Raw genomic sequence first — 27,947 nt, forward strand, 5'->3', positions numbered from 1 at the left:
TTTGCTATTTTTGCTAGCATGCCACTTTAGGCTAACATTTTTAAAAAAGGTTAGAGTTCTTTAAGTCAAACACATTTTTCCTTTGTCATTTTAATATTGTTTGAAATAACTCTCATGAAGAATGATCTATTACATACACTTGCACCTTGCCAAACATTGGTGCATAAATGGAAGATGCATCGTAGCTAACCAGTAGCATAAGGAACGGTGCTGTAGCTGTCTTATTTAAGCTCTGTCAGACTAGTTGTTACTATGAAAATAATTAGATTGATGTTTATTGATGTAATTATGTTATTTTAAATAGCGGCACCAGTTATTATTATGATTATTATTATTATTATGAGTATATGTCATATCTGGAGTCAGAATATGACAGAGAGTGAGAGAGAGAGTTGTATGGTGGCCAGGAGAGTTCAACCCGCTGCAGATTAAGAAAATACATGCAAATAGAAAAACCACTTGCAAATTAAGAAATTAACTTAATCAATTAGATGAAACGTGCGCTGCAAAAGGTCACAAGACTTTGCAGAGCACATGTCATCACAGTAATTTTCTTCATATAGGCATGCTTTTTCTATTTGCATTTGTTTTCTTAATTTGTATTGTGTTGAGCTCTCTCGGCCATCGTAGAGTTGAGAGCTCCATGATTGCTAACAATATCCTTTCATTATACTATTCATCTAATTCATCATCTAATAATTGTATTTTATAATTTATACTATTATTCATTTTCATTATTACTTTATAAGTACTCATGTATCCACTTATTGAATGTTTCGGTGAGAACAATGCTCCATGCTGTGTGTTTCCATGGGAACGCAGCAGAACAATAAGGCGGGACCCTCCTCCAACACAACGCTCCACTGTCCTTCATCCTATAGGTCAGCGCACCTGTCAGTCAACACGAGCTGCCATGGTAACTGACAGCCCAGCAGCCGCAGGTTTGTGACAGAGAAGAAGTAGAGAAGAAGAAGAGGAGAGAAGAAGAAGTTCATCCAACATGAGCCGGACTCTCTTGTCATTCATCTCAACATTCCACTATGCGGATGATTTAACTCCCAAGCTGAGGAGCCCTGGTACTTTCCCGTCGCGCTGCCGTTCCACTCGTTCCACTCGTTTCTAAACTTGTCTTTGAACGTCAGTCTGCTAACGTTCGCCGTTAGCTCACGTTTTTCACCCGAACCGAGCCAAACGGACCGAGCCAAACGAACCGAGCGCCATGATCCCCGAATGTCCCCGCGCCGGGGACTCGAGGAGCCGGGGCCGCTTCGTGTACAGCCCGGCGGCCGAGCCGAGCCCGAGCCGCGGAGCCAGCGGCTTGCTGACGGAGATCCAGACCAGCATCAACAACCAGCCGTTCACCGACCACTACACCATCATCCCCGGCAAAGAGCTCGGAAGGTACGATCAACTTACCTACTGACTTACCTCCGAACCAGTTAGTGTCCTGTGGGCGATCAGAAACGGAATTCGTGACTTTTGGTTGTTGATGTAGAAGTTTTGTGTTTGTTTCGTGCTGTTTGGGCTGAATGGATATATGTTCAGCTGCTGGCACGGGGACCACAGGCTGTCTGCCAGGCTCCTGGATCCACACCTGATGACAGTGAATGGATCGAGACAGCTAACAGAGAGACACCGTTAACATGTGTCTTCTTAGCTCCATTTCTTTAATAACTTAAATCAAATCATATATCTTGTATTGCATATATATATCACTTATCCTATTGTGCCAAGTTCCCCTCAGATCACTAAGCCAGCTTGATTTGGCAGAAGTAAAGCATTGACTTTCATTAATGACCAACTGCTGATGCACAGAAATACATCCGTTCTGACTTAATTCCAAAGCAATATCATTAATAGTTAGGCAATGCATTCAGCTGATTGAAAGATTGGCATTTTTTTTTAATGCTGGTGAATAAAGGATTATATAAAAATATTGTCAAATCTAACATATCCCCATTTTGCTCTGTTATGTCTTTGTCACGTCAAACGTCAGATCCAGGTCACTGAGCGATGCCAGAGCTCTGCGCCTGCCTGAAACAGCTAATGTTTCACAGAATTTCTTAAAGGTTAATAATTACGGGAAATCCCCTCCGTCCAGTATGCTCAACTGCTTTGGAATACAGCCCCTAACGAAGTCACAAGGCCAATCCCCTTTTGGTATGAATGTGCTTCTGCCATGATTAATCACCGCAGTATGACTTTGGTCAAATTGTGAGTGTAAACTGGTTTTCTCTCAGCTTCTTGGAAAAGATAACAGGACTGTGGGTGTGCTGGTGCTTTCACCCACATTCAACTTTAGAGATAAGAGCTGAGCATCGAATTGGCTCATTAAAGTAAATTCCAGCCAACAATCTCCTGCTATAGAGCTGTGCGAGTCTTTGAGGACCACAACAAAGGCTCTGTGTGTGTGTGTGTGGTTGAGTTGGTGGCTTTGTATCGCATGACATGACATTGTGACTGAGATTAGCTGCCACAGAACAACATGAAAGGTTACATTAATCTGCAGTACTACTCGGATCCACAGCATGGAAGTAAACAGATCAGCTGACCCAAGTTCATGTGTTAAGATTCATGTGGAGCAAGCTGCTGCTCTGGATCATTGTGTCCTAGTCTACTCATTAATGTAAGCATGCTCATAACAGTGTTGAGAGTAACGAATACTCTCTTCTGCCTATTCAGGTTTTTATACAGTTTTTATACATTACTTCTTTCAAAAAAAACAATTTGAATAGTAATAGTAATTCTCCCATACTGACACACACACACTTAAAAATCAATATTCTTCTAAAATATGGCCTAATTTTAGATGAATTCAGCGACTACAGGGCCATTTGCTACAGAACTCTTCGACTGACTTCTTCTGCAGCAGCAGTTAGGACAATAGCCCAGATGGTATTGATGGAGCTTTGGGTTAGCAGCATCGTGGTCCCACTAAATAGTTTTGAATCAAATCAACTTAGGTGATTTTTCTTTTTCTCTTTGTGATGCTGAAGCTGTTCTAAGCTGGCACATAGTTGTGGTGGTAAATCTGTGTAATCACACATGAAGGGGTTGGCGTGCTTCGGCCAAACCACTTGTGTTTTTATTCCCTGGCTGACTCTTGGCCAGTTCTCCGAGCCTTCTGAAGTCCGTGGTGGAATTCCATTCATGAGGCCTTTTCAGATTAGAGGGTTGGCTGTAAACTTTGCCCATACACTGTTCTGTGCAGTTACTGAGTTATTACCTGAATTATGTGCATAATCATTTAAAAAAAAAAAAATTCTGAATTGATATGGCTTTACTTGTATTCCATAGAAATTGTTTCTACTCTTTGTATGTAAAATTTTCTGGCCCTTTATCCCACACTGGTCTCTCTCTGCTGGGGAAATTCACAGCTGCACAGCTCCTAAAACTGAAGCATGATCATGAAACAGGCATGCAGAACATTCTGCCTGTAACGCAGCATTGTAGCTCTGCATGTGTGTGTGTGTGTGTGTGTGTGTGTGTGTGTGTGTGTGTGTGTGTGTGTGTTTGTTTATAAAGCGTGAAGTGCGGTGTTCATGGTGAGCAGTTTCCCCACTGAGCTGTTGAGAGACGCAGCCCACCTCCCACCATGTGTGGACTGAAGCACAAGGTTTCCTGGTTGTTACATGGCCCACTCACTTTCTCACAGTGCCCACAAAGGGAAATGTTCAGGCTCCACAAAAACCTCAGTTTGTACGTTCACAACACATCAGTTCCTCTGATTAGTGAAGACTTTTGCCACTTTTGTTGTGACTTATAAAGCAGCTATCAAGAGATAATAACCAGAGCCCACTCTGTAACCAGGTTGCAGAAGCTTTTACATTAGTCTATAATCTGCCCTGCCTTCCCTGAATTTAAATTCTGAAACAACTGTCATTGCAATGGTCATACACTCATCTGCATCAAGACATTGGCATGAAATAAGTTTAATAATCATCACCTGGAAACTTATTTAACCCAACTCAGTCTGTGCTGGGTAGAAGTTGGTTAAGATTACATTTAGAACAGCTGAACAAAGTTTAAAGCGTGTACTTCCTAGGCTCTTCCGCTCACCTTTATAGGTGCATGCTTATGTATCGAAGCTGAATCCCTGGTTTGAGTCCAGCCAATGGTCCTTTGTTTCATACTATCCTCTCTCGCTTGCCTTTCTGAGAAATGCCCAAAAGCATTTAAAACCTGCCACCATTGACACTTTCTAAGCATTTAAAAAAAAGTAAAGTCTCTCTTCATGTCTCTCATCCAGCAAGAGACATGAAATTTAAACTTTTATAGGAATTTGGACGGGTTATAGTAGGAGATACATATTTCAGGTTTCTAATCAAAACAACAGTTAAATCCAATGGAAAACCGAGACATTACAGTGCTGCTCAATTGTGAGACACGAGGTCTCTTGAAAGAACCATATGTGCAATAAAATGACAATGAAAATTAAAACACGGAATATTTAGCAGCAGAATTTTCAGCATTTATATGATTCAGTTCTCATAATAAAAGTAAGAGCTGCTTTCCAGTGCCTCACCTTCATAGGTTCTAAAAATTCTTCCAACTCCTGAAATGCATCAAGTGTGAGAAGCTTTAAAAGCAGTTGTGAATAATTACTCAGCCCTGAGTTTGTGCTCAGTCAAATGTTAAAACACTTTTAAAACATTTAAGTTTCTTTACTTGCCACCTCTCAGGTTGAAGTGGGGCTTTTGGTGTTGGATTTGGTCCATATCTAGAAAGAAGGAAAAGTTAGTGTTTTATTTCCATTCATTTCTAAAAATGTTGTATATATAATGGAACAAACCCCTGTTCTAATTAAACTCAATCCCCAAAACGGAATATAGACATTTTAGAACAGCTTTGCTTTGCCAAAAACACTTTAAGTAACTTCCCTTACACAATTGGTCTTTGACAGTAAAAGATGACAGTTCCAGGCTCTCAGGGCTTATAATTACAATCCATAATATATACATACTCACCCTTCACATTTTTATGTCAAGTTCTTCTATTTCAAGTTAGAGTGAAAACTATGATGGCTATAATAATGTATTTATTCAGTAAATAGTCTTTGTTGTTGCTCGAAACTATGACATGAGATTTGTGAGTTGGCTGCTGAGATCACCTTAAAAGGAAAATCCATTCCAGAAGCAATAAGGAAAGTGCGTATTGTGAAAAGAATAATAACAATTTGTCAATGCACTAAATAGCTGCACTCTGCCCCACACTATAGTGGCTGGGTGTGTCGCATGTTTGGGGGTTGAAGTCCAGCTGGGGGGGAGTTTAAGGTAATACCTTCCATTGAGTCTCTGCAGTGGGTGTCCCAGATGGTCTGCAGTCAAGCTCCTTTAGTGACTCCGACAATGGTCAAGTGGAAATTGAATTGCATACGGTTAAGACCCAAAGCTTTTTCTATAATGGGTCTTAGTGACCGAGATGGTCACTCTCCTGTTAGCCCATATGGTCCTGGGTAGAGCTCTTTGCTCATCTTCCGTGAATGAATGTCACACCAGGAAGCCAATGGCATGGCTCAGGTTAAATTAGTTTTTGAATACATTTGCTGATAATAGTCGACACAACACACTTATTTTGTATTTAGACCTCTTCATTTACAAAGACTTGCTTATATGTTATGTTTTTCTTCAACAATTTAATTCTATTCTGGGAGGTCCTTAAACTAACTTACTTGATTAATTGATAGATACAATTTTCCACACACACTTGTAAGGCGCTGTCAAGCTTGATTACTAATCTTGTCCTTTTTTAGTACGGTATACCAACTCCTCCATGTCATGACAAAGTCAGGATGTTGACTATTTCCATAACCTAATCTATCAACTTTAAATTGAAAACATTGAGATCCCGAATCACAGTTTATCTAAACGATGTCCTCTATTGTCAGCTAATGTTGTGATAGAATCCAAGCTAACTGTTAAGTTGAACCTACACTCGATGGTCGACTATATATACACATTTTTTAGTCAAAGAAACAATCATCAATGATGTCATCTCCCAAAATAAATGAGAGCTAATGAGGAAATCAACATGAAGAGTTGCTTTAGTGCCAAAAACTGTGTGAATTGCATAATAATGGGTAGAAAATGTTTAATATCCCAAGAAGTAAACCTGTAAGCTCAGAAGACAAAATTAGCAGATGGCTCAGAGAACAGATTTAGCTGCTAGCTAATACGATCTGTTCCGTCTGTGGACAGTTTCACTCTGAAATTGCAGACTTAATATCAATTTAAACTCTCACTTGTGTATTCATGGCTGATTCGTGTTTCTTCATTCAGTATTACCTCCAGATGCGTGGGCATACTGTCTGTAATATTCTATTGGGCACACTCCGATCAATGTCTTTTTTTCTAGACCTGCGTGTGGGTTGAGGTCATCTTGCCTGTAACATATTTGATGACAGTAAATGAGGATTCACACTGCCAACCAGCTCTGCTGTGCACACAGGGAATCTGTTGTAGTAGGATGGTTTGGCCACAGGCCAATGGAAATCTTTATTACATTAAATGCATCCAGGGCTGCCTGGCCGCCTGTCACCGAGACTAGCTCTGAGCCTGCAGACAGCCTCCACAGCCCACATGGTGAGAACCAGGGATTCACTGACATGGTTTTTATAAAGCCCATGTACTCGCGGCTAATATTTGGTTGTGGATGGAAAAACATCTCTACTGCATGAAATCCGAAGCCCCATTTAGACAGGGGAAGTGTGGAATAAAGTTGTCACTGTGCTACCCTGTAATCGTACTAATCATCTTGGCATTTTAGCCCTTTGGGAAACTAAAGGATGGGATCAGTCATAGACAGGGACTTTTCAGGATAAAATCAAAGGCCAAAGAGATGGGTTGAAGAGTTTCCATATGAGGTGGATTTGAATCAAAAATCGTAATCATAACTCAGTGAAATGGTAATACAGCGCATGAAACATACTTGTATTTCATTCAGTGTGATTTATACATCAGCTCTAGAGACCATTACAAGTAAACGTCCATGATTATGCTTACAAATAATAGAAAAGAGACTCGCCAGAAACTTCAGTATTGGTGTAATCCACTTGTAGCTGTCTGCACATCCAGTGGTATACATTGCAAGCAGGAGTTGCTGATAATATGCATACAAATAAGAGAATTCCAGTATCTAACTGTAGTACAAACACAGAACAGCAAGAATTATGTCATTACAATCAGCTTAAAAAAAACAAAACTACAAGTGCTACATATAAGTCAATGTATAAGTGCAACCAACATTTTAGTTATAGTTTATAAACCATTTATACAACAACAAACAAAATTGACGACATCATATTCAGCAAAGTCGTGACAGATACATAATATGTTTAAAAGCTATAAGTTGTTACAACTAAGAAAACATGGCAAATTGTGACTTGTCCGCCTGAAAAACCTATTTAGAGCGTCCTCGAAGTCACTGCAATGGAGAAAAGCTCAAGGGCACATTAGCGGGACAGATAGAGAGTTTAAACCTGAAAACTCTTCAGTGTAAATATATACTGTAAAAGCTAAGCTCTATAAAAGATTGTATGTGCTAATCAGTGATGCATACATCTTCACTTAGTTAGGAAACACTTGCACAGTAACTAGGCCATGCTTAGACCTTTGAACAGCTGATGCACTGTATCAGTGTATTAATACACACTGAACACTGTCAGGCTCTCTGCTGCAGCTAGGCTTTAGGCTCTGACCTCTCAAAGCCATCCACTGCATCCATTAGAAAGCTTCTTTCCATTAAATGTAACCATGCCACCTTTGGCTTGGTTTGTTTACACACACACACACACACACACACACACACACACACACACACACACACACACACACACACACACACACACACACACACACACACACACACACAAACACACACACACACACACACACACACACACCGCCACACACACACACACAAAAGCCATCTCTTTCAGGGTGTAGCCTGTGAATGAGGCTGCTGGCTTTGAAAATGTGCTGATGCCGCTTTAGAAAAGGCTGTGGTGGCCCAGTATGGTTTCTAAAGAGCAGGCCCAGACTCCCAAACCAAACATCATCTCTCAACTGATCCCAGGCATAGCCACACCCAGACTCCAACACACTGCCTCCAGGGTTCTGTAAGCCATGAAAACTCAGAAAAATTCAAATCCCAACTTAATTCTGCATTTAATAATTACCCCTGCATGCCGAAAAAAGCCATACAAGCAGGGCATTGTTTGGATCTGTGTGTGTGTGTGTGTGTGTGTGTGTGTGTGTGAGTGTGAGTGCGTGTGTGTGTGTGAGAGTATGTGTGTGTGTGTGAGAGTGTGTGTGTGTGTGTGTTTTTGTGTGTGTGTGTGAGAGAGTGAATGTACTTGTCGAAATATCACTTGATGATGGTGATTTAAGTTTTAAAGGTGATCAGTGAAAGGTGCACCCTAGAAATGGCAGGTGCTATAATGCTTTTTTCCTGTCTGATGTGATTGAAAAAAGGATTTTCTGATGGCCCACCAGCTCTCCGACTTGATGGGGTTTCTCCTGGTGCTGCTGATCGCCAGTTACAAACAGGTCAATGTGTTTGTGTGAAAGTGAGTGGGTGAGAGCGAGAGAGAGCGACAGCGGGGTAGATGGCAGCTCAACAATCAAGCAATGGCACAAAACACAAATTGAGAGTGACTGAGGAAGCCCACAGCGAAATCTAACTTAAAGAAACAAATTTGAGCTCTACACTACAGTACTGAGCCGACACACGTATTTCCTTTAAAATGTCCGGTGTGATTGATTTTGACACTTTATTGAGTTTATTACCAGGTAGGAATGGTTCCACAGTGTTGGAATCCTAATTTTAAGGCCGAAATATTATTTGAATTTGGGGAAATAATAATAATCCATATTTAAATTGTAATTGTAATTTTTTTTATTTGATTTGAATTTCACAATGCATAGTACAACTGCAACCAAGTGGTATATTGTGTCTTTCTGACCCAATGAATGCCTGAAAAGCGAGAAAACTAGAAATCTGTGATTAATGCATATTCATGGCCAATTATACAAAACCTTTCAGAGGAAGTCTGAGGACATATTTCGGGTTCAACCTCACGGATGTCGAACTTGTGTTGATGACTGTTTAATCATAATGTAACTTCGAGTTAGGCAACGTTCAAAATGATTTTGTAAAGTGTGACAGTCCTGTTTCAGTGAAAGTATTGGCTGTATAAAGACAATAGTTCCAGGTGATTATAATGTCTTATCAACATCTATTGAGATCAAAGTAATTGATTGACAGTTTTTCCTAAAAAGTCAGTAACTAGAAAAACTATGCTCACGCAAATCAAAGTTCATCACTGTCATCACTCAAACCTTCACTAACTTATCTAGTGACATCAATCTTGCCGTTTGAAATGGGGCTTATCAAATTCACTTAACAAAGGGAGAAGCCAGTTGCAGGAATAAATAGATGTGTTACAAGTCACCGCTGTGATGCCAAGTCTCGTAATCAAAAGCATCTCTCACTGCTGGAATCTGTAGCTTCCAGCAGCTTCGGCCCCATGACTCTCACATGAGGCCAGCTGAGGATGAAGCAGCTCAGTGCAGAGCTTCAGGCCCAGAGCCACTCGTCATGCCCTGTGCCCTGACACTCGGCCTCTATGGCTACTACAGTCTTTCTCATTGTGGTCTTATCTCACAGCTTCCCCTCTCGCTCTTAGCTGTGGGTTCATAAAGACTGAACTTGAATTAGTCTTATCTCAAATATCTCTCTTGCGTGTTGTGCAGGCTATAGCCACTTCTAATCATAATAACATGTTTTACGGCCCCTGCAGCACTGAATTATTATAATACTCTTCTTTGTTAAAATTAAAATCCTTGATTCGCTCACTCTGGACTTTTAACGAGTGTTGTCATATGTAAAGCATGGTGTCTTATGATTAAAATGTAAAAAGACTGTAAAAACTCTGCACTCTTTCTGCACTTTCACCCTGCAGTGAAAACCATTAGGCATTTATACTGATTGTATTGCTGTGGTTGGCAGTCACTCAATAACTAGAAATCACCCATTTTTTCCAGAGTAATTCAAATTCTGATATTTGATGTTGAAAATTGCAGGTGCAAATGGGAGGTGGAAGTTTAATTTGAAGAACTAAACAAATTTGAATGTTTAGTCGCTGAAAGCGTGTAATATTCTAGTTTAAATTGTACAAAGTAAAGCTTTTATAGAGAGTCAGTCGTGTAAGTCACAAGTGCAAGAGATGAGAAGGTGAGAGTTAATTTAAACATTTAACAGATTAAGCATATTTGCCTTTTATATTTAAACTGTTTTTTCAAAATATAAGGAAACATTGATATCTTTGAGTGTTGTAATAGTTCATGATACTATTGTAGTAGGAGGGTCTGCTGGTCCTGCTAAAATTTGACATGGTTAAATTAATATTCACAATTAAACATTAAAATCTCTTACTTGCCACTCTGTGTGTAACTTACTGTGGCAGTGGCTTTGTAAGTAGCTGCTTAAGTAGACTGCTATGTTAGCTGCACTATATACAAATGTTTGGATGGTTATCACACAGACCAAATTAAAAAATTTGAAATATACATTTACTCTTTCTTAGGTAGAAGTCAGTAGAAAGTAGGTGCAATTGTGTTTTCAAATACCTAGAGAAATGCAAAGGTCTGTTTACTATAATGTCTTTACATCCCATCTTTATTCATGTGATGCCATAGAAACCTTTTGATCCAAATTTATAGAAGCTGTGAGAGCTCTGACGTGTCGGTGTGTATTCGTCTTGGCTATGAACCAGTCAGGTTCAGACAGGGTGCTGCTGCTGATTATTGGAGCATTGACTGCCAACACTAGCCAGAGGGAAGGCGTGATGGGAGCCTGTCATCTCCATCACCAGCTGCATTTCAGAGGATTTCCCCTGGGCAGAGCACATATGTGTGCACACAGCACTTTGTGGTCTTCACATGAAACCATCCTTCCACTCTTTTATAAAACTGGGTCAGGCTAGTCTGTGGTGGTGGAAAGAGAAATGGAAATGCTGCCAACAATATCCACAGGCACCGCTCATTATTGGATAAAACTACATTCAGATCTGTACTTAGCTTTGACATATGTTTTTACCATACTTTCTTGCAGATAATACCCATTTTTCAGCTCTGACTCTTTTATTAAATTAGTTTTTGGGATTTCAGAATTCTGATTTACCAGCTGCTGTTCCTTCTCAACTCTGATACAGTCCAGCAAAACTTTTCAGAGAAACAAAATCAGTGCATATCTTATCTTTTTTCTTTATTGTGGGCAGTGTCCCCATTAACTACGTGAATGTGGTAGACAATGTCCCCCGCCCGATGACCTGCATCATTGCTTCATTGTAGAGCTATGTTCGGCACTTGACCTCTTCCCCCTGTCGTTCTTGCTCTCTGTCTCTCTCTCTTTCACTCTCTCTGTCCCTCTCTAGCGCAATCCCTCTCTCACAGCATTGGTAGCCTGCCAAAATATCCACATTTTTAACATCCTCTGCAGGAAAGCAGAATTTGGCTTAACATTGGTAGATACCCTTTTCACTGTGCATGTTAGCACGACAAGCATACAGTTCTCTTACAGCCAGGGAGATGTGTGTTCAATGTGTGCTTTTCACTCTACTCACTGTGGTTTGGTATGGTATGCATGATAGCAAACTGCAAGCATGATCACAAGGCAATCTTACTTTGTGTTAAGTGCTGATTACCAAATGTTGGCACGCTAAGACATTACACTAGAGCATTAAACATGCTTAACTATAAACTAGCTTGTTAGACAAATATGAGGTGTGGCATAGTAGAAGGTCTTCCATATAAAAATAAACCCTGGTATCTGCTTAATGCAACAAGTGCAAGTGTTCCTCCTGTTCCATTCAAAACGGTACATGGCAAGTGCCTACACACCACTGATGTTCATCTTGTCTTCCAGGGGGAAGTTTGCTGTGGTCAGAAAGTGTGTGGAGAAATGCTCGGGCCATGAGTACGCTGCAAAGTTCATGAGGAAGAGACGGAAAGGCCAGGACTGCCGGACGGAGATCATTCATGAGATTGCAGTGCTCGAGTTGGCTACAGTTAATCGCCGGGTGGTCAACCTCCACCAGGTCTATGAGATGGCTTCTGAGATGGTGCTGGTCCTGGAGTTGTGAGTATCCAATCTATACACAATGATTAGTATACCAGTGGCAATTAGGAATGCTTACTTGGCTGTTTAAACTAATGTGTACCAGTGAACTCCAGGGTTTCCTAATCAGCCATGGAACAAGGGATGTATGACATAATGAAATAGTGATATATAAACCATATTCACACGTTGCCCATTTTCCACTAATGGTACGCTCGGGGTAGAAAGCTCCATACCCCCTTAGATTTGAGCTGTTCATTATCTTCTCAGTTACTGATCAGTCAGGAGGTGAAATATGATATATTCACACAGGTAGACCAGGTAGAAGCTGAACAAGCAGTGAATAATGCCCCGTTGTCATTAAGAAGAAATCTTTAAATAAGTAAATAATGACAAATTGACATACTTACTAGTACCTACTGTCAAAGTAAATAGGTAAAGTACAGATCAGATAAAGAACATTAATATGAGTTATTTATACATTGTATTATGTAGATTAACAAAAAAACTATTCATTCCTATTTATCGCTATATTAGAACAGTTTAAAATTGGTTTTCCATGTCACATTTAATATTTAGCTGTTTGAAATCCAGGTGGATATTATCCTGCAGTCAGAAAAAAGAGGAAAAACACACAGTTTTCACCAATGACATTAATGAAGGATCCAAAACTTTTCCAAACGTCTACTGTGAATAAAAGCTCTGTTGTCTGAATGCTATTTTCAGTTTTTCCTCCTCACGTCCTCCCTTGGTGATTTTCACCAAGTCATAGAGTCTCTCTTTATGAGTTATGTTTGTCATTATTGGTTCTGGAACTTTATTTGTCGGGGAATTCTTCATAAATGTTTTGAGATTTGTTTTGTCTGTGACTAAACATAGAAAGTTCAGGAAATGAACAACGTGATATTTTCTAAAGAAAAGTGGATAGAGGAAACAGACCGCTCTTTAGTTCTGTAGAGCTTCAGGACAAATGTTAACACTCCTGTAAACACTAGCTATTCCAACAATGTGCTTCGCCTCTGTACACACACACACACTCTTCTCTCTCTCTCTCTCTCTCTCTCTCTCTCTCTCTCTCTCTCTCTCTCTCTCTCTCTCTCTCTCTCTCTATCTCTCTCTCCTGGATTGGGTTTCCTGTGTCCCAGGATTAGAGGTGAAGGAGACAGACACTGACAGCGGTTTGATGTGTTAAATCCATTAGTAACCGTGAAAAAAGACCAACTGGAGCAAAGCTCAGTTTGACCCAGTATGTGAGACACACACACACACGCATGCATGTGATACTGCATGGTGATGATGGCAGTAGCTACACCAGTTGTCGATGATCTAATTTCACTGGTCTTGCCCAGACCACGCTTGACCTGGTTCCCATAGTGTGTGTGTGTGTGTGTGTGTGTCTGCGCGTGCACGTTAGTTCATGCCACGGCGGGCTGATCAAGAAGGTCTCCCTCACTTCCCCTCTGTTTTTCTCCCCGTTTCCATGCCATATTGGATTTTGCCTGCGTCCCTCTCCATAGTGACCCACAGAACTCCCTTCCCGTCAGAGTCTGACGGATTAGAAGGTATTGACACATCCTGGATCAGCTGTCATCCGTCGTGTTTGACCTCTACACATACACCATTGACAATGCAGAGCTGATTTCACTGCACAGATATAGTGTCATAAGCTGTAAGAAAGCTCCCATTACTAAATGATACAAATGTGAAACAAGAATCCTTTACTGTACAGTATACAGCTCCAAATACATCTGTGGTTGTTTGACACAGCAACAGATCATATCAGGTGGCGATATTGAACCTCCTTTGATGAGACTGGAGGCCAGCTGGCCCCTTGTGTTGAATGGGATGACGGACAAGTTAATCCCGGATTCAGTGTTGCGCTTTCGTAAAGTTGGGTGTTTCTTTCCTAATCTGTCTCTATGAGTAAATCAGTGCAGCCTCTGTTTAATGTAAATTATTGTTTGAAGTTGAATTAAACTGTAAAAGGAGTGAGAAATTAAGTTAAAGTATTGTCCGTGTTATGTGAATTTTGTTGTTATACAGAATTATTTGCAGTCAGCAGCACAGGTTATACAATGCAATCTGTTCTGTTAAGGAGATCCAATAAATGCCCCGTTAAATTCTCCAGTTGGCCCAATCCTCCCCCACCTCAGCCCATAATCCTAATCCCAGCCATTGTTCATTAAAAGGATAATCTCAGAATTAACTGCTGTCCTGGGTGAGGATAGTGCTCCTCCTCAGACACACACAGTCAACACAGACGCACACAGACGACCCATACTAACACAGAAAGACACCACAACTTTGATGGTGTGGTAATACAATTCAACTATAATTGGGAAAGTTATTAAGGAATATGCATCATATGAGGGTTATTATTTTTTTATGGGAATTCTCACGTTGATGACTCAAAGGCCCCTGCAGTGGACAATATATTTATCTCATAATTCATGTGTTTTCTGTTTATGTGGTTTTAGCATAATGTAGTTTTGCCACACCCTTTTGTATGAGGTTTGGTCAGTTTGAGTGACATGTTTCATTCTGTCATTTATGGATAGATGTAGGATCCAGATTTAAGGATGCTGTATAAAATGCCATATTAAGGATATTAAATGGGGCCGTGCTGACAATTTATGATTTACTCATTCATTGTCCTAAATTTCATCAAATATGCTCATATATCAGTCTGCATCACATCCGCTGTTATTGACCCAGACAATAGAATGGATCATTTGTCATTTAAGTGTTTGAATAAAAGAGACTAGCACCATAAGCTACATTAGACCCCATGAAACAATCAACAATCTGAAGATATGAGATCATTCGAGTCATGACCATAGGAATCACAGGACTTCAGGGCCAAGTGTTCGATGGACTGCTAGAGCATTTCTCTTCTGTGCTTTTTTTCTTAATCAAAGGAAGTAGAGCAGAATGCTTTCATTCTTTCAGAAGAGGGACGACATTCTCTTTTTTTTCTTTTTCTCTGCCCATCTTTTATTTGGCTGACAGCTGACAGATATTTTGGGTAGTGGGGAAATGGTAATGAAGGAGGATTGAAGGATGAAAGGAGGAAGGAGGGGGCAGATATTTTGCAAATGAGGGTCAACTTGACATAGAAAACTATTCATGCCACGATGGGAGGAGAAGAGGGAGGGAAGGTGGTAAGAGTGAGGAAAATAGGCAAAGAGGCCCAAAGCTTTTTTTCAGGCTGGTAGGGAGAGAATGAAAGCAAGTGATGAAGTTTGAGAAAAGGAAGGGAAAAGACAGAAGCAAAAATAGTGTAAATGTGTTGGAGAAAACAATTAAACGGAGAGATGAAGGAATCCAGAGAGAATGGATGAGAGCCCAGAGCTCCATGGCCTCATTGCTGGCTGAGCTCCAGCTGGGAGTTTATTATGTCAGTTGAGGCGCACAAGCTCTTTAGACCAGCCAAAGTATGGTCGCTCGCCCAGAGAGAGAGTCACAGTGCATAAACAAAACAGAGGAATGACTTGATGGCCCAGGTCGACTCTATTGAGGTTTTTCTGTTTTATTTACTTATTCATCATCAGCTTGCAAATGACATTAGGATAAGACAGGTCTTCAATATCTGGTTTAATATATTCTTACTGTATTATAGTAGCAAAATAAATAATGTGTCATGTTCATTTAGCAGTACCATCAGATTTTATATCCTGTCTAGAATAACACAAATTACACAAGCTCATTGATATCAGTTCCCTAAATATGTCTTAAACTTAAACATAAATAAAAAGTTTCAAAAACACCCTACCTCGCAACATTAATAAGCTGAAGGGAAAAAAATCCTGAATCCGCCCCTGATCTGGTTCTGCACTAATATTTTTTTGCCTTACCAATACCACATCCTTCCACTGAGTTTTCAGCAATGCACAATTTGACCATTTTCCAATGATGTCACACTCAGGATGGGAATTTCAAATATCATCCTTACAGAGTAATGTTGTTCTGCTATGGTTGGAGGTCACACTAAACGTTTCAAAGTAAAACAGCTTATTTGATAGCACAGTAGCTATTGATAATAGCTAATGTTAGCATTCAACCACTTCCTAGCTAACGTCACCCTTACCCTAGCTTCCCGCACTGAGCATGACATCAGACGGAAATGGTAGCCATGTGAATTTGCTGAATTAAGTTAGGTGATCCAAAAAAAGCTAATATACGGAATGTTTTATTGTTTGTTAATTAACAAGGGGGGCATGGAGCTTTTAAATGTGCATTTCAAAATATATATATTTTCTGCTTGTCTTTCACGCTGCTTTTACTTTTTTTTGTATGAGAACTTCATTGGCCTACCTTTAGCTGTGTGTCATGCATGACAGCTACTTCTTAGTTTATGTTTTAAAAAAAACATCCCCGACCTTTTGGCTTTTAACCACTAAAGCCCAATAAAAACTAAAGGTAAAATAAGAATCCTTGATCTAGTGTTTATATTGTGGATATTCATAAATTTGTATGTCTAGTCTCATAATAAAACTTGGAGCTTTGTATTCCAGGTTATAGATATTGGTGTGTTCTTGGGGCTCTGAGAGAAAACGGATGTCCTGGATCTCATCTCATTAATGTCCCAAGGACCCATCACAGTCTTAATTTGTTGTAATGAGTCAGACAGTTGAACAAATGTGAGTCTATTAGCGTATTGCACGTTGCTACTTTTCTGCAGTAAATGGAGCCATTACCTCATGGGAAACTCCAATTTGGTGGACAGGAAAACATGATGAGTTCAATATGGAGGGCCACATTTAGGAATTTACTTGACCTCAATCTGACTTTATCCCTCCCCTCTCTCTGTCACGCACATTTGTCTCTTTGTCTCTGCTGTTCTTTGGGAAGATGGCTTCCTCCACTGTCAGAGAATCTCTGTCTGCCTTGATTGAGATCGCACTCTCCACTCGTTCTCTGTGAATCCTTAAGAGACTCACTCATAAATGAATATTCAGGACTTTTATAGTTCCCCTGCTTTCCAGTTCAAAGCTTCCTACATTTCCCAGCCCTCATTGTTTTCATGGGTTTATGTTTATGGCATGACCAAAGCATGTCAAATAATTAGGTCAGCTGACGTTAATGTTATTATTTTTCCACTAAAACCATCTGAGGCCTGAGCGTAACGGGTGGCTGATCAAAGCTGAAATGATCCATTCCCACAGCACTGAGCCGAAACTGATTTCATTCATTACATTAGGAGCTCGCCAATCAAACTGTGACTGGCTGAACCTGACCTCTCGTCGGACTTCAAAGCCACGGTCAGGGTTCAGGGGCAAAACTCTGTTTTTGTCAGGGACCGTATCAGTGGAGCCGTGTGTATGTTGCTGGTGGTGTGAATGACCCATTTAGTGAGGCTTCTCGGTCACTGGGGTTTTCAGAATAGATGGAGATATATGTGAAGTCACTTTAATTGATTGGTGCATCAAGTCTCACAGTTCAACAAATAATTTGACGTACTCTACACTCTGCACATTACGGTGTCCTGGCAAATGGATTTAAAGGGCAATTTGAAACAATTTTGACAAAGCACCTTTGAAGATGGTTCGGCAAAACAAATTTTTAAAGATGATTCCATTGGTTTCAAGATTTTGATGAAGACGAGGCAGGTTTCACACTCTGCTATTCCTGAGTCAAAACAAACTTTTAAGAAATACATGGGTTGTATTCAGTTTTCAATAAAAGGCCAAATTTCCCAGATATGCGTCTAGTCTCAGTAGTCATGAGTAAAGCTCCTGTTTTTGTGTGTTTGTGAGTGGGTTAATGGGGACGTCTGTCGTTGTTGTTTTCTGTTTGTCAACTTGGTTTAGTTTCTGTCTGATCCTCTGAGGAATGAACTGTAATTCAAACAGTTAAACGCATGAAAGCAGCCCTGTGTGTGTGTGTGTGCTCGCGCAACAGTGACACAGATTAGAAACCAATCATTTCACGCACACATTTCCCTCAGCTGACCTGATTATAAAACATAATACTCTTTGGCTTCTGATACTTCCTGAATATACACACATACACTTCCTCATTAAAGCAGCCACACAAACCAAACCCTGCATTGTGAGGATGTGTGTAAAGACTGATTTAGCCATAATAGCTGACTTCTTGACAAATTGTACTTGCATTGGCAAACACACATTGATGTGGTATTCTATAATAAGAGAAAGTTAGAGGTACCTGAAACAAGATGTAACAGTGAGAAATTGTTGTGTGTGTGGGGGGGAATCAACTCTTTGACCTCTTTAGCAGAGACATTAGCTAAGGGTTTAGCTCGGTGTCGTCACAGCTGTTCTGGTGTGTTTAGCCACATCTACTTATGTAAATCTGGTTTACCTCAGGAAATGATGTATAGTAACACAAGTTTATATGAGTTTGACCTAAGTTAAATGGAAACATATCTTAAAGCTTGAGAAGTTTCCTTGCAACTGAGGTCCAGAAGTTGTCATGGAAGTTGTTGCTGGTGCGCCAGTCTTGTACGCATCACATCAAATTTGACATTGGACTTTCATGGGCCCTTAACAATAATTAAGCCAAGTGTGTAGCCACTAAGATGAATGGTTTAGTGACAGAAAGACAGAGATTTCTGAAATAAGATAACAATGATGCTCAAAACCAGATCAAAATGAGAAACTGAGCTGAATCACACTGATCTTAATGATTATTATTGTTGCAGCTCAGTTAAAATGTCTTTGAACTTGGTCGCTCTGTGCGTCTGGGTTTCTTTGATTCTTTGATAACTGTGAATAAGTAGAATGGATGTCCTGTGAGCAACTATTTGACTTTCATTAGGTCCAGCCCCCAGACTTATGTTTTTATTTTCTCTGTCGGGTCAAAGGCCCTTTTTATCAACTTGTAAATCCACATCCTTCTCCCTCACCCCTCCTCTTCCTCCCCCTCTCCACCTTCCTCTGAGATAAAGCCTAATTCACCAGCACCCTGAGGGGACACCTTGTCTATTCCTGACTGCCCTCCCTCTTTTTCCTTTTTCGGTTTTCTAATTGAGTTTGTCCGTCAGAGTTTATCAGGTCAAAGGAAATTAAAGGTGCTTAAAGAAGGCCAGTACTTTCAGTGTTGATAGTAGGTTGAGTCAATGTTCATGTTGTTTTTATTTTATTCTTGCAGTCCTGGTTTTCTCATGTCAGAGGTGATAAGAATGTGATCAGTACAAGTGGCCTCATTCAAGAGAAGCTTGCAATTAGTTTGCTATATTTAGAGGACTTCTTCTATTTCTGCCTCCAACTCCAGCAAGTCAAAACACACATTGGGACGAGACAATGTTTTTATTCCCATGGTGTCTTGTGGTATTCACCATAAAAAGTCTCACATAAACCTAAGTTTCATGATCATTTTGGTGAGCGTGTGGTGATACAGGGAACCAGAGCTGTAGTTTGAGTTTTCCTGTGGACGATCTGGTTTCCTCTCACAGTCCAAACACACTGAAGTTAGGTCAAGTGAGAACTCTAAATCACAGGTAGTGACTGGTGACCTGCCCTGGCTGTAGCCTTCCTGACACTGGACAAAGATTGGTGGAGCCTTACAGAAAACCTGGATGAACTCTTATCCTTTTAGTCTAAAGATTCAGCCTAAACGTGAACATGTTTTGTATTCTCATCTGATGTATGTGTCATGCAGTGCGGCTGGAGGCGAGATCTTCAACCAGTGTGTGTCAGAGGACGAGGGCTTCAGTGAGGAGGACGTGAAGAGGCTCATGAGGCAAATCCTGGAGGGAGTCACCTTCCTCCATCAGAGCAACATAGTCCACCTCGACCTGAAGGTCAGTGAAGGGGAGCACACAGTGACACACATATATTTCTCATTTCCATTTTTTGCTCCATTCAGTTCCACTCTTATTCCTCATTGATCTGCAAACCTTCACCAGTTAGTCAAGCAAAAGCTTATTTCATCCTCTGGTAAAATGCTTTTGCTGTGACCTAAGATGGCAGACATTTAACATTTCAGAGCAGTTAAAGCCTGCATTGCAAAGTTCTCTGCCAATTCCTGCTCTGTTTGATGAATTAGTTCTATACAGGACCACGCCACAACAGCATGTAATTTAAAGGTTTTGTTAATATCTAACTTGGATGAAGAGGAAAGAGGATTGAATGTTGAGGTAAGTGGTTGAGGTGAAGATGTGTCTTGGAGGATGCCCTGAAGAATTTGGCAGAGGGAGTTTCAATGTAGTGGTTCCATCTCTTCACTCTTCTGCTTCATTCCTCTCAAGCTGACTAAATACCCTGTAGATGGAACCTAGAATGAGACTTGTGCACCAGGCTTAATAGGAAGGGATGAGGTCGAATTGTGAAATGATGGAAGGAAGGGAAAAGGTGGGTAGGGATATTCTGAGACAAAGTGAGTGTGGTGGGTGGACCAGGTAAATGATATCTTGTGGTGTGGCTGAGTTTTGGCCCTGCTACCAAACCTAAGTTAACTTAAATTATTCTGTTACTGTTCAAACCAACTTTTGAATTGAAACGATAAATTTACACATTTACATGAAAAACGACCATGAAAGTGGTATACCATAAAAAGCACTGGTGCACAGTCCATGAAGGACAGAATTTGAGATGGTTGACTGCCACAGTCCCTCCTAACATGTGTGTGTGTGAGGTGAGTGTGTAACGGTTGCTGTGATGTCCCTCCAGCCTCAGAACATCCTGCTGACCAGCAGTTCTCCTCTGGGTGACATTAAGATCGTGGACTTTGGCCTGTCCAGGATTGTCTGCAGCCACCAGGAGCTCCGGGAGATCATGGGGACCCCAGAGTATGTTGGTGAGTCGCTGCCAAGGTTCACTTATGCGACACAACTTTGTCCCTCCGTCACATTCTTGTGAAGTCATTGTCTCAAGAATTATTAAGTTAAGTTTCATACAAAAGTCAATAAAAATAAAATAAGGAAGTGATATAATTTTAAATCAACAATGTCAACTTCACTGTGACATCACATTGTTCTGCAAAAACACTTCTATGACCTTTATTTAACACCATACCTCAGGAATAGAAGGAGAAACTGTGACTGAATTTCACATTTTGGTTGGATTATGACCATCGTGTTCTTGATCTTCCCACCTTGAATCTGGAGTGAATGTATAAGATCCTGTCATGGCTACAACTTAGTTTTATTTTTTATTTTTTTCTCTTAATGAATGTACAAACAGCAGAACAAGAACATTGGGATTATATATTTTATATCTGCAGGACAAATGACGCACACTTTCACCACAATAACACACACACACACAAACACACCCTCAAATCTGGGTGGACAGAGGCTTAAAATCATGACTAAGTAATTTTACTTTTTAAACTGATGTAATTCTGAATGATAATTTGTGTTATTATTTTTTCAGCTCCGGAGATCCTAAATTATGAGCCTATAAGCACAGCAACAGATATGTGGTAAGAAAACTATTTTAAAGTCTTTTTTTTCTGATAAACTTAATGGGCAGTGTCATAAACTTAACCTGGACTCAGGTCTGTCTATTTGAAAGGATGAAGATTTGATTTGAGGGTCAAAAGTGTCCCAACTGTATATTGTTTCCTTGTAGAAATTTTAGTTTCCTTCACAAACTTAATAAAGAAGTTAGAAATGGTTTGTAGAATGTGTTGACAATGTTTTAAATCACACTGTAGCGCACAGCAACTTACAGACAGACCACAGAGATCCCAACTTTAACTGTCACTCTCTCAACATGATAGTTACATTTCATTTTGTTATATTTTAACAAGGATACCTAACAGAATGACAGTGTTGTCAGGTCCCAGCATAACAACAAAACACAAACAATCAAGGACAACCCATCTTCATTTTTTTCTGCAAAAACGTTTGTAATGAAGTGGACGAGGTAGAGGATATGAACCACGAACACTATTCTATTCATTTAAATAAATATACTATTGAGGTGTTTTATATTTGAATATATTTTGTTATTTGTAAATGTTAGTCATTATGTCTCTGGAATCTTTTGAACAATTTTAGGTAACTTATCTGTGGGCTTCATTTAATTATTGGTGAATGCTTTTTGCAACCATCTGTCATTTTAACAATGTGTCATATATAGTTTTTCTTTGAATATTGACAGAGAAAGAGTTTTCTAGCCCTGCAAGTGATGTAGCTTAGTAGAGTAACTGTAGTTACCTATATATCACTCATTTAACTCTTGCAATTCTCTCATGATATCTGAGTTCTTTCCATTGTTTTGGGATTGCTTTATATTATCTTGGTTGTGTTCTGCCTAACCCTGTGTGCCCTCTGCTCCATGTTGTCTCTTTCAGGAGTATTGGTGTTTTGACCTATGTGATGCTGACGGGCATCTCACCATTCCTGGGCGAGGACAAGCAGGAGACGTTTCTCAACATCTCCCAGCTCAATGTCAACTACATGGAGGAGGAGCTGCAGCACCTGGACCAGGCTGCACTGTCCTTCATCCAGATGTTGCTCCTCAAAAAGCCACAGTCAGTCCACACCTCACTCGTCCACAAGACCCATGAACATACAAGGCACATTCTCAGAAAGCATAAAGGCAAAATGTATTAATGCAATCAAAGGTTGACTATCTACTAATAAGCAGAGGATAGTCTGTATGTGTGTGAGTTGACTGAGTTAATCTACAGAGCACCTACTACCCTTTCCTTTTTGATCTATAAACAACAGTTATTTTTACTTGGGCATCAAAACTACTTTTTTTGTGTTGGTGAGAGTCAGAGTAAGGGAGGGAGGGAGACAATCTGAGCCTCCTCCAGTTTCCTCTTGCTCCTGCTCTCTCTCTGTGTTTTAATGCAGCCGCAATCACCATTTAATTGTTTCTATTTACATATATTTACTTACAACAATAATAATAATAATAATAATAAGAATCATGATAATTATACATTTTATTTCACTGCACATTTTCTAGACACACAAGGACACCTTACAATATATCATAAATAATAACATGAATAACTAGGGCTACGTTGTAGCACTTGCGGGCCCGAGCACCTGCATGTTGAAGCCTGTTGCGGTCGGGGGAGAAAGCGATCGATGACCAAGCGCACGTCTCCGCGTTGGATGCGTTTTCCTCTCTGTGGCAAGGATAAAAGCTTCACTTCCTGTAGCCACCAGGGGGCGCTGTGATTTAAAGTCATGATTTCTGTGTAGATGTCATCAGGCTGGGACTCTAGTCTTACATGTCTAGTTTAGACTCAATTGGACAATAAACGCTTCACTTCCTGTATTTACACGCAGGCACTTTGTGTTTTTCATTCCAGAGCTGCGGAGGGTAGTTGGCCAAATGTTATTTTACAAGTCATAGATTAACTTTTTCAGTGTTCACGGTTTTGTTTGTTTCGTTTGGCTTTGTATCTGCAGGCTGCACTCTGTCTTTTACAATCTGTATTTGGTACCATTAAAATGATAATGTGTACCAAGAAATTATGGACACAGAAATCATGATTTAAAGTCATGATTTCTGTGTAGATGTCATCAGGCTGGGACTCTAGTCTTACATGTCTAGTTTGGACTCAATTGGACAATAAACGCTTCACTTCCTGTAGCCACCAGGGGGCGCTGTGATTTAAAGTCATGATTTCTGTGTAGATGTCATCAGGCTGGGACTCTAGTCTTACATGTCTAGTTTGGACTCAATTGGACAATAAACGCTTCACTTCCTGTAGCCACCAGGGGGCGCTGTGATTTAAAGTCATGATTTCTGTGTAGATGTCATCAGGCCGGGACTCTTGTCTTACATGTCTAGTTTGGACTTAATTGGACAATATATGTCCGAGATACAGAACCTCGTGTTTTGATGGCGTTTAATCAAACTGGGACGCCACGGTCACACGGCCTTGAAACCATATGAATATCTTCAGGGTGGGGGCTGTTGATACACACATGTAGTTTGAGTGAGATAGAACCATGAACACTGAAGTAACAGCATTTTGTGTTTCACGGCGAGTTGATGAACATTGATGCCACGCCATGGTCACACTGTGTGACGAAAAATCAATCCCTAAATCAGTTTTTATCTCCATCTTGTTGTGATGACACTCATCTGAATTTAAAGTTGAACTGATAAAAGCCCTGGGACAAGTATGTCAAAGTAAAAATGGTGAATATGGTCAAAATGGCCACTAAATTCAAAATGGCGGACTTCCTGTTTGATCTAACATATTGATCCAAGAGACTTATTTGTTTGTTATGAAAAGACACATGCCCTAATGTATTTTTGTACATGTCGGTCAATCGTAGTGCCGGGGCTGCCCTTTAGGGGGCGCTAGTCAGTTTTTTTGCCATGCCCATTTCTTAAAACCATATGAATATCTTCAGGGGGGGGATGTTACTACACACATGTAGTTTGAGGGAGATGGAACCATGAACACGGAAGTTACAGCAATTTCGTGTGTCATGGCGAGTTGATGAACTTTGATGCCACGCCATTACTATGGCGTTTGATGAAAAGTCACAGTAATCTTATTTCTTCATTATCAATGTCTTGAGACCCATTTGGTAGAGTTTGACATGGTTGAGGTCAGTGGATGAGGAGTAATACATCCAAGTGTAAGACATGCAAAAAACAAGACATTTCCTGTTGCCACCAGGGGGCGCTGTGATTTTAAGTCATGATTTCTGTGAAGATGTCATCAGGCCGGGACTCTTGTCTTATGTGTATAGTTTGGAATCGATTGGACCAAATATGTCTGAGATACAGAACCTCGTGTTTTGATGGCGTTTAATCAAACTTTGACGCCAAGCCACGGTCACACGGTGTGACGAAAAGTTGATTTTTCTCCATCTTGTTGTGATGACACTCATCTGAATTTGAAGTTGATCTGATGAAAGCCCTGGGACAAGTACATTAAAGTAAAAATCGCCAAAAATGGCCAAAATGGCCAAAATGGCCACTAAATCCCAAATGGCGGGCTTCCTGTTGCATTTTTCATAATGCCCCTTGAGACTTTTTTTCATGATTAGTCACGATACACCTATGTCACGATTTTGGTGAAAATCTGTTATGTGGAAATCTAGGGGCTGGTTCCAGGGGGCGCTGTTGAGCCATTTTGCCACGCCCAATCCAGATTACTCCAGAATACAAAAATATCCGCAGACCTTGAATTTCCTGCAAAGTTTCACAACTTTCTGAGCATGTCTAGACCCTTAAAAAGCCCTCCAAAGGGAAATAATAATAATAATAATAATAAAAATCCTTACAATTTCAATAGGGCCTCTCACCATTCGGTGCTCGGGCCCTAATTAAAGTTAAACTACAGAAGCATATTGGTGTCACACCAGAAAATTTAAAAAACAATCCTTATCAGTTATAATGTGGTTTCACTAAAAGTTTACTGCTAGGGTCGTAGTCTGACCAGGAATAGACCAATTATGTGTTTATTGATTTTGGTGACCCTGCACTGCACGTATTGAAAACTATGTATTTTATTTTTGCACTTTGTTGACGGTTCTTTCTCACTCCTCTCACTGCCTACTGTACATTAAGGCCAATGGTTTTGCTCCGGATTCATTCCTGATTTGGACTTTTTTTGATAAAAAAATAATGCTGTAGCTGGTTACATTACATTACATGTCATTTGGCAGACGCTTTTATCATAGGGCAAAAATCATGGCAAAAAAACATAAAGGTTGAGTACACTCAACCTTTATGATTATGGCTGTGTATATTACTCTGATTGGAACGTGACATGTATGTATTAATTTTTTCTGTGACAGAAAATCTAATGTTTATCATTAGTTATTGCTCTCTTCCTTTGAAAAAATTATTTTACAGTCACAATATCTTCTGACAAAATGAATGATATACACTACAGCGTAATAACAGCAGCAGTGCTGCGAGCTCAGATAAATGAGGAAATGTGAAGCTTTGGTGAACCCTAGTGGACATCTTGATATCCGGATTGAGAACCTCCTACTCCAGGACTCACTGTGCATTAAGAGTAGTTTTCAGACCCCATCATTGTTTTTTGGCTGTTAAAAAACATTTAAACTGTTTTAGCAGAAGGCTACAACATCCAAAGTGCCCTTGATAAACATGCATTCAATGCAGAACCAAAGCAGTATGTGAGATGGGTGGCTTCATTCATGTGTGGGTGTGTGTGTGTTTTAGGGATCGGGCCACAGCGGAGCAGTGTCTCACACACCCCTGGCTTCAGCACTCAAAGACTCAGGAAACCCAGACGGTGGAGGAGATCCTCCCAATGAAGGAGCAGGAAGTGTCCAGCACCACCAGTACTCCTGAAACTCCCAGTTGCCTGACTACGGCTGTGGATGAGGAGGAGGAGGAAGAACGGCCAATTACAGAGGAGCTGATCGTCGTGGCTGCCTACACTCTGGGTCAGTGTCGCCAGTCCTCCACCTCAGAGAAGGAGGCTCTGGCCGCTGAGCAGAAGGCCATCTCCAAACGCTTCAAGTTTGAGGAGCCCTTCAGTGCCCTGCAGGAGGTCCCTGGGGAGTTCATCTACTGACCCCATTTACCCACAGGAAATGTTGCTGTTGTCACGGTAACAAAAATAAACCTTCTGTTTATTCAAACTCTCCTTCATATATACTGTACATGTATAATCGGATGCTGTTGCACAATCAAATTGATTTTATTTAAGAAGTGGGATTTAAGTTCTTTGTTTTAAGTACCTACTCACTTATTTCTCCCATAATGCATCTCCTTGCTTGATTCCCGCCAACTCCCACATCCTAACAGGGCAACAGTAGGTTTATTTCACTTGTATTTCATTTGGTTTGCTGTTGTAGTTTTATTATCTCTTAAATAACTGGCCAAACGTTAGACAAATGTGTGACATATGACATCTGACATATTTCCACACGTGAAGACTGCCCGCCTTTAAATCTCCAGGGTGCATTTCAAAGCTCCATGACTCCACTGTAGATTCCAAAACTCCCTAAATCTTTTTTTTCCCTTTTTCTGAATGGATTTAGCAGTTTGTAAATTTGCAAGTTGTGTGCAATATAAATCCTCATCCTTACATAAATAAACCTATACAAATCTACTTGTTGACTTAGATTCAAAGTTCATTTTTATACTGGAAATTACGCTAATATCACCACCAGGTCTGTTTAGAAGGTCTTTTGGAGCTTTTTGTCGTGTGGTACAATCTTCCTCTGTCGTCCAGTTGTCATGGCAAAAAAGCTCTCAGAAAAATAAAAAGACAACAACTACATCTGCTCAGGAAGTTAGTGTGATACGACCAAAAGATCCAGAGCAACTCATAAATCATATTTATATAATTAAGAAAATAATATCTTAAGTCCTTCTACTTTTTTGACCTTCACCATTAATAGAATTATTTTAATGAAGGTCACATGTGTAACGATCAGAGTCTTTGCCTGCATGCAGAAGTGCAGTCCAGACATTAGGATTCCCCCAGAGACAAACAGAGGAGGAAAAAACAGAGTGATAAACATGTTGGTTCAGTTTCTGTGTTTCAGGACGGAGGTAGAATCTCAGCACAGCGGGGGTGGAGCACTTTGTCACTCTTCTGAAGACATTATTTGTATATTCACGCTGTAAAATAGAGGATTTATCCTTTAGTATCCTATCAGTTTATACAATGTTCTGAAAAACTGAAAAGGTCAGCATATGGCGGTCTACATGCAATCAAAGATTAACAGCTCAGCACAACTGCTGATAGACAGTGACAGGCAGGTGCGCTGTCTCTGTTCTATATGTCTCACAAAAGATTAATATGTTTATAATATATAAACAATAAAAGGGTCTGTGTCCGCAGTTAACTGTTTTTAAACTGACATCATCAATACAAAGAGAAAAAAACCTCAGTGTAAAGCTTATATTACCATTGCAGTAACAGTGTTTTCAGTCCAAAGTAGTTTACTA

General features: G+C 40.2%; 1 protein-coding gene across 1 annotated transcript; it reads left to right on the forward strand.

Annotated features, from left to right (window-relative positions):
• Positions 1-1,204: 1,204 nt before the first annotated feature.
• On the forward strand, positions 1,205-26,562 carry stk17a (serine/threonine kinase 17a). Its single transcript, XM_061094133.1, has 7 exons — positions 1,205-1,401; positions 11,926-12,138; positions 19,741-19,882; positions 20,751-20,877; positions 21,456-21,504; positions 22,381-22,560; positions 26,205-26,562. The coding sequence occupies exons 1-7, from the start codon at positions 1,220-1,222 to the stop codon at positions 26,560-26,562; spliced, it is 1,251 nt and encodes a 416-aa protein (XP_060950116.1). The 5' UTR covers positions 1,205-1,219.
• Positions 26,563-27,947: the final 1,385 nt, after the last annotated feature.

Source organism: Limanda limanda, chromosome 20 (assembly GCF_963576545.1).
Source record: "Limanda limanda chromosome 20, fLimLim1.1, whole genome shotgun sequence".
In the NCBI taxonomy this organism is placed as follows: Eukaryota; Metazoa; Chordata; class Actinopteri; order Pleuronectiformes; family Pleuronectidae; genus Limanda; species Limanda limanda.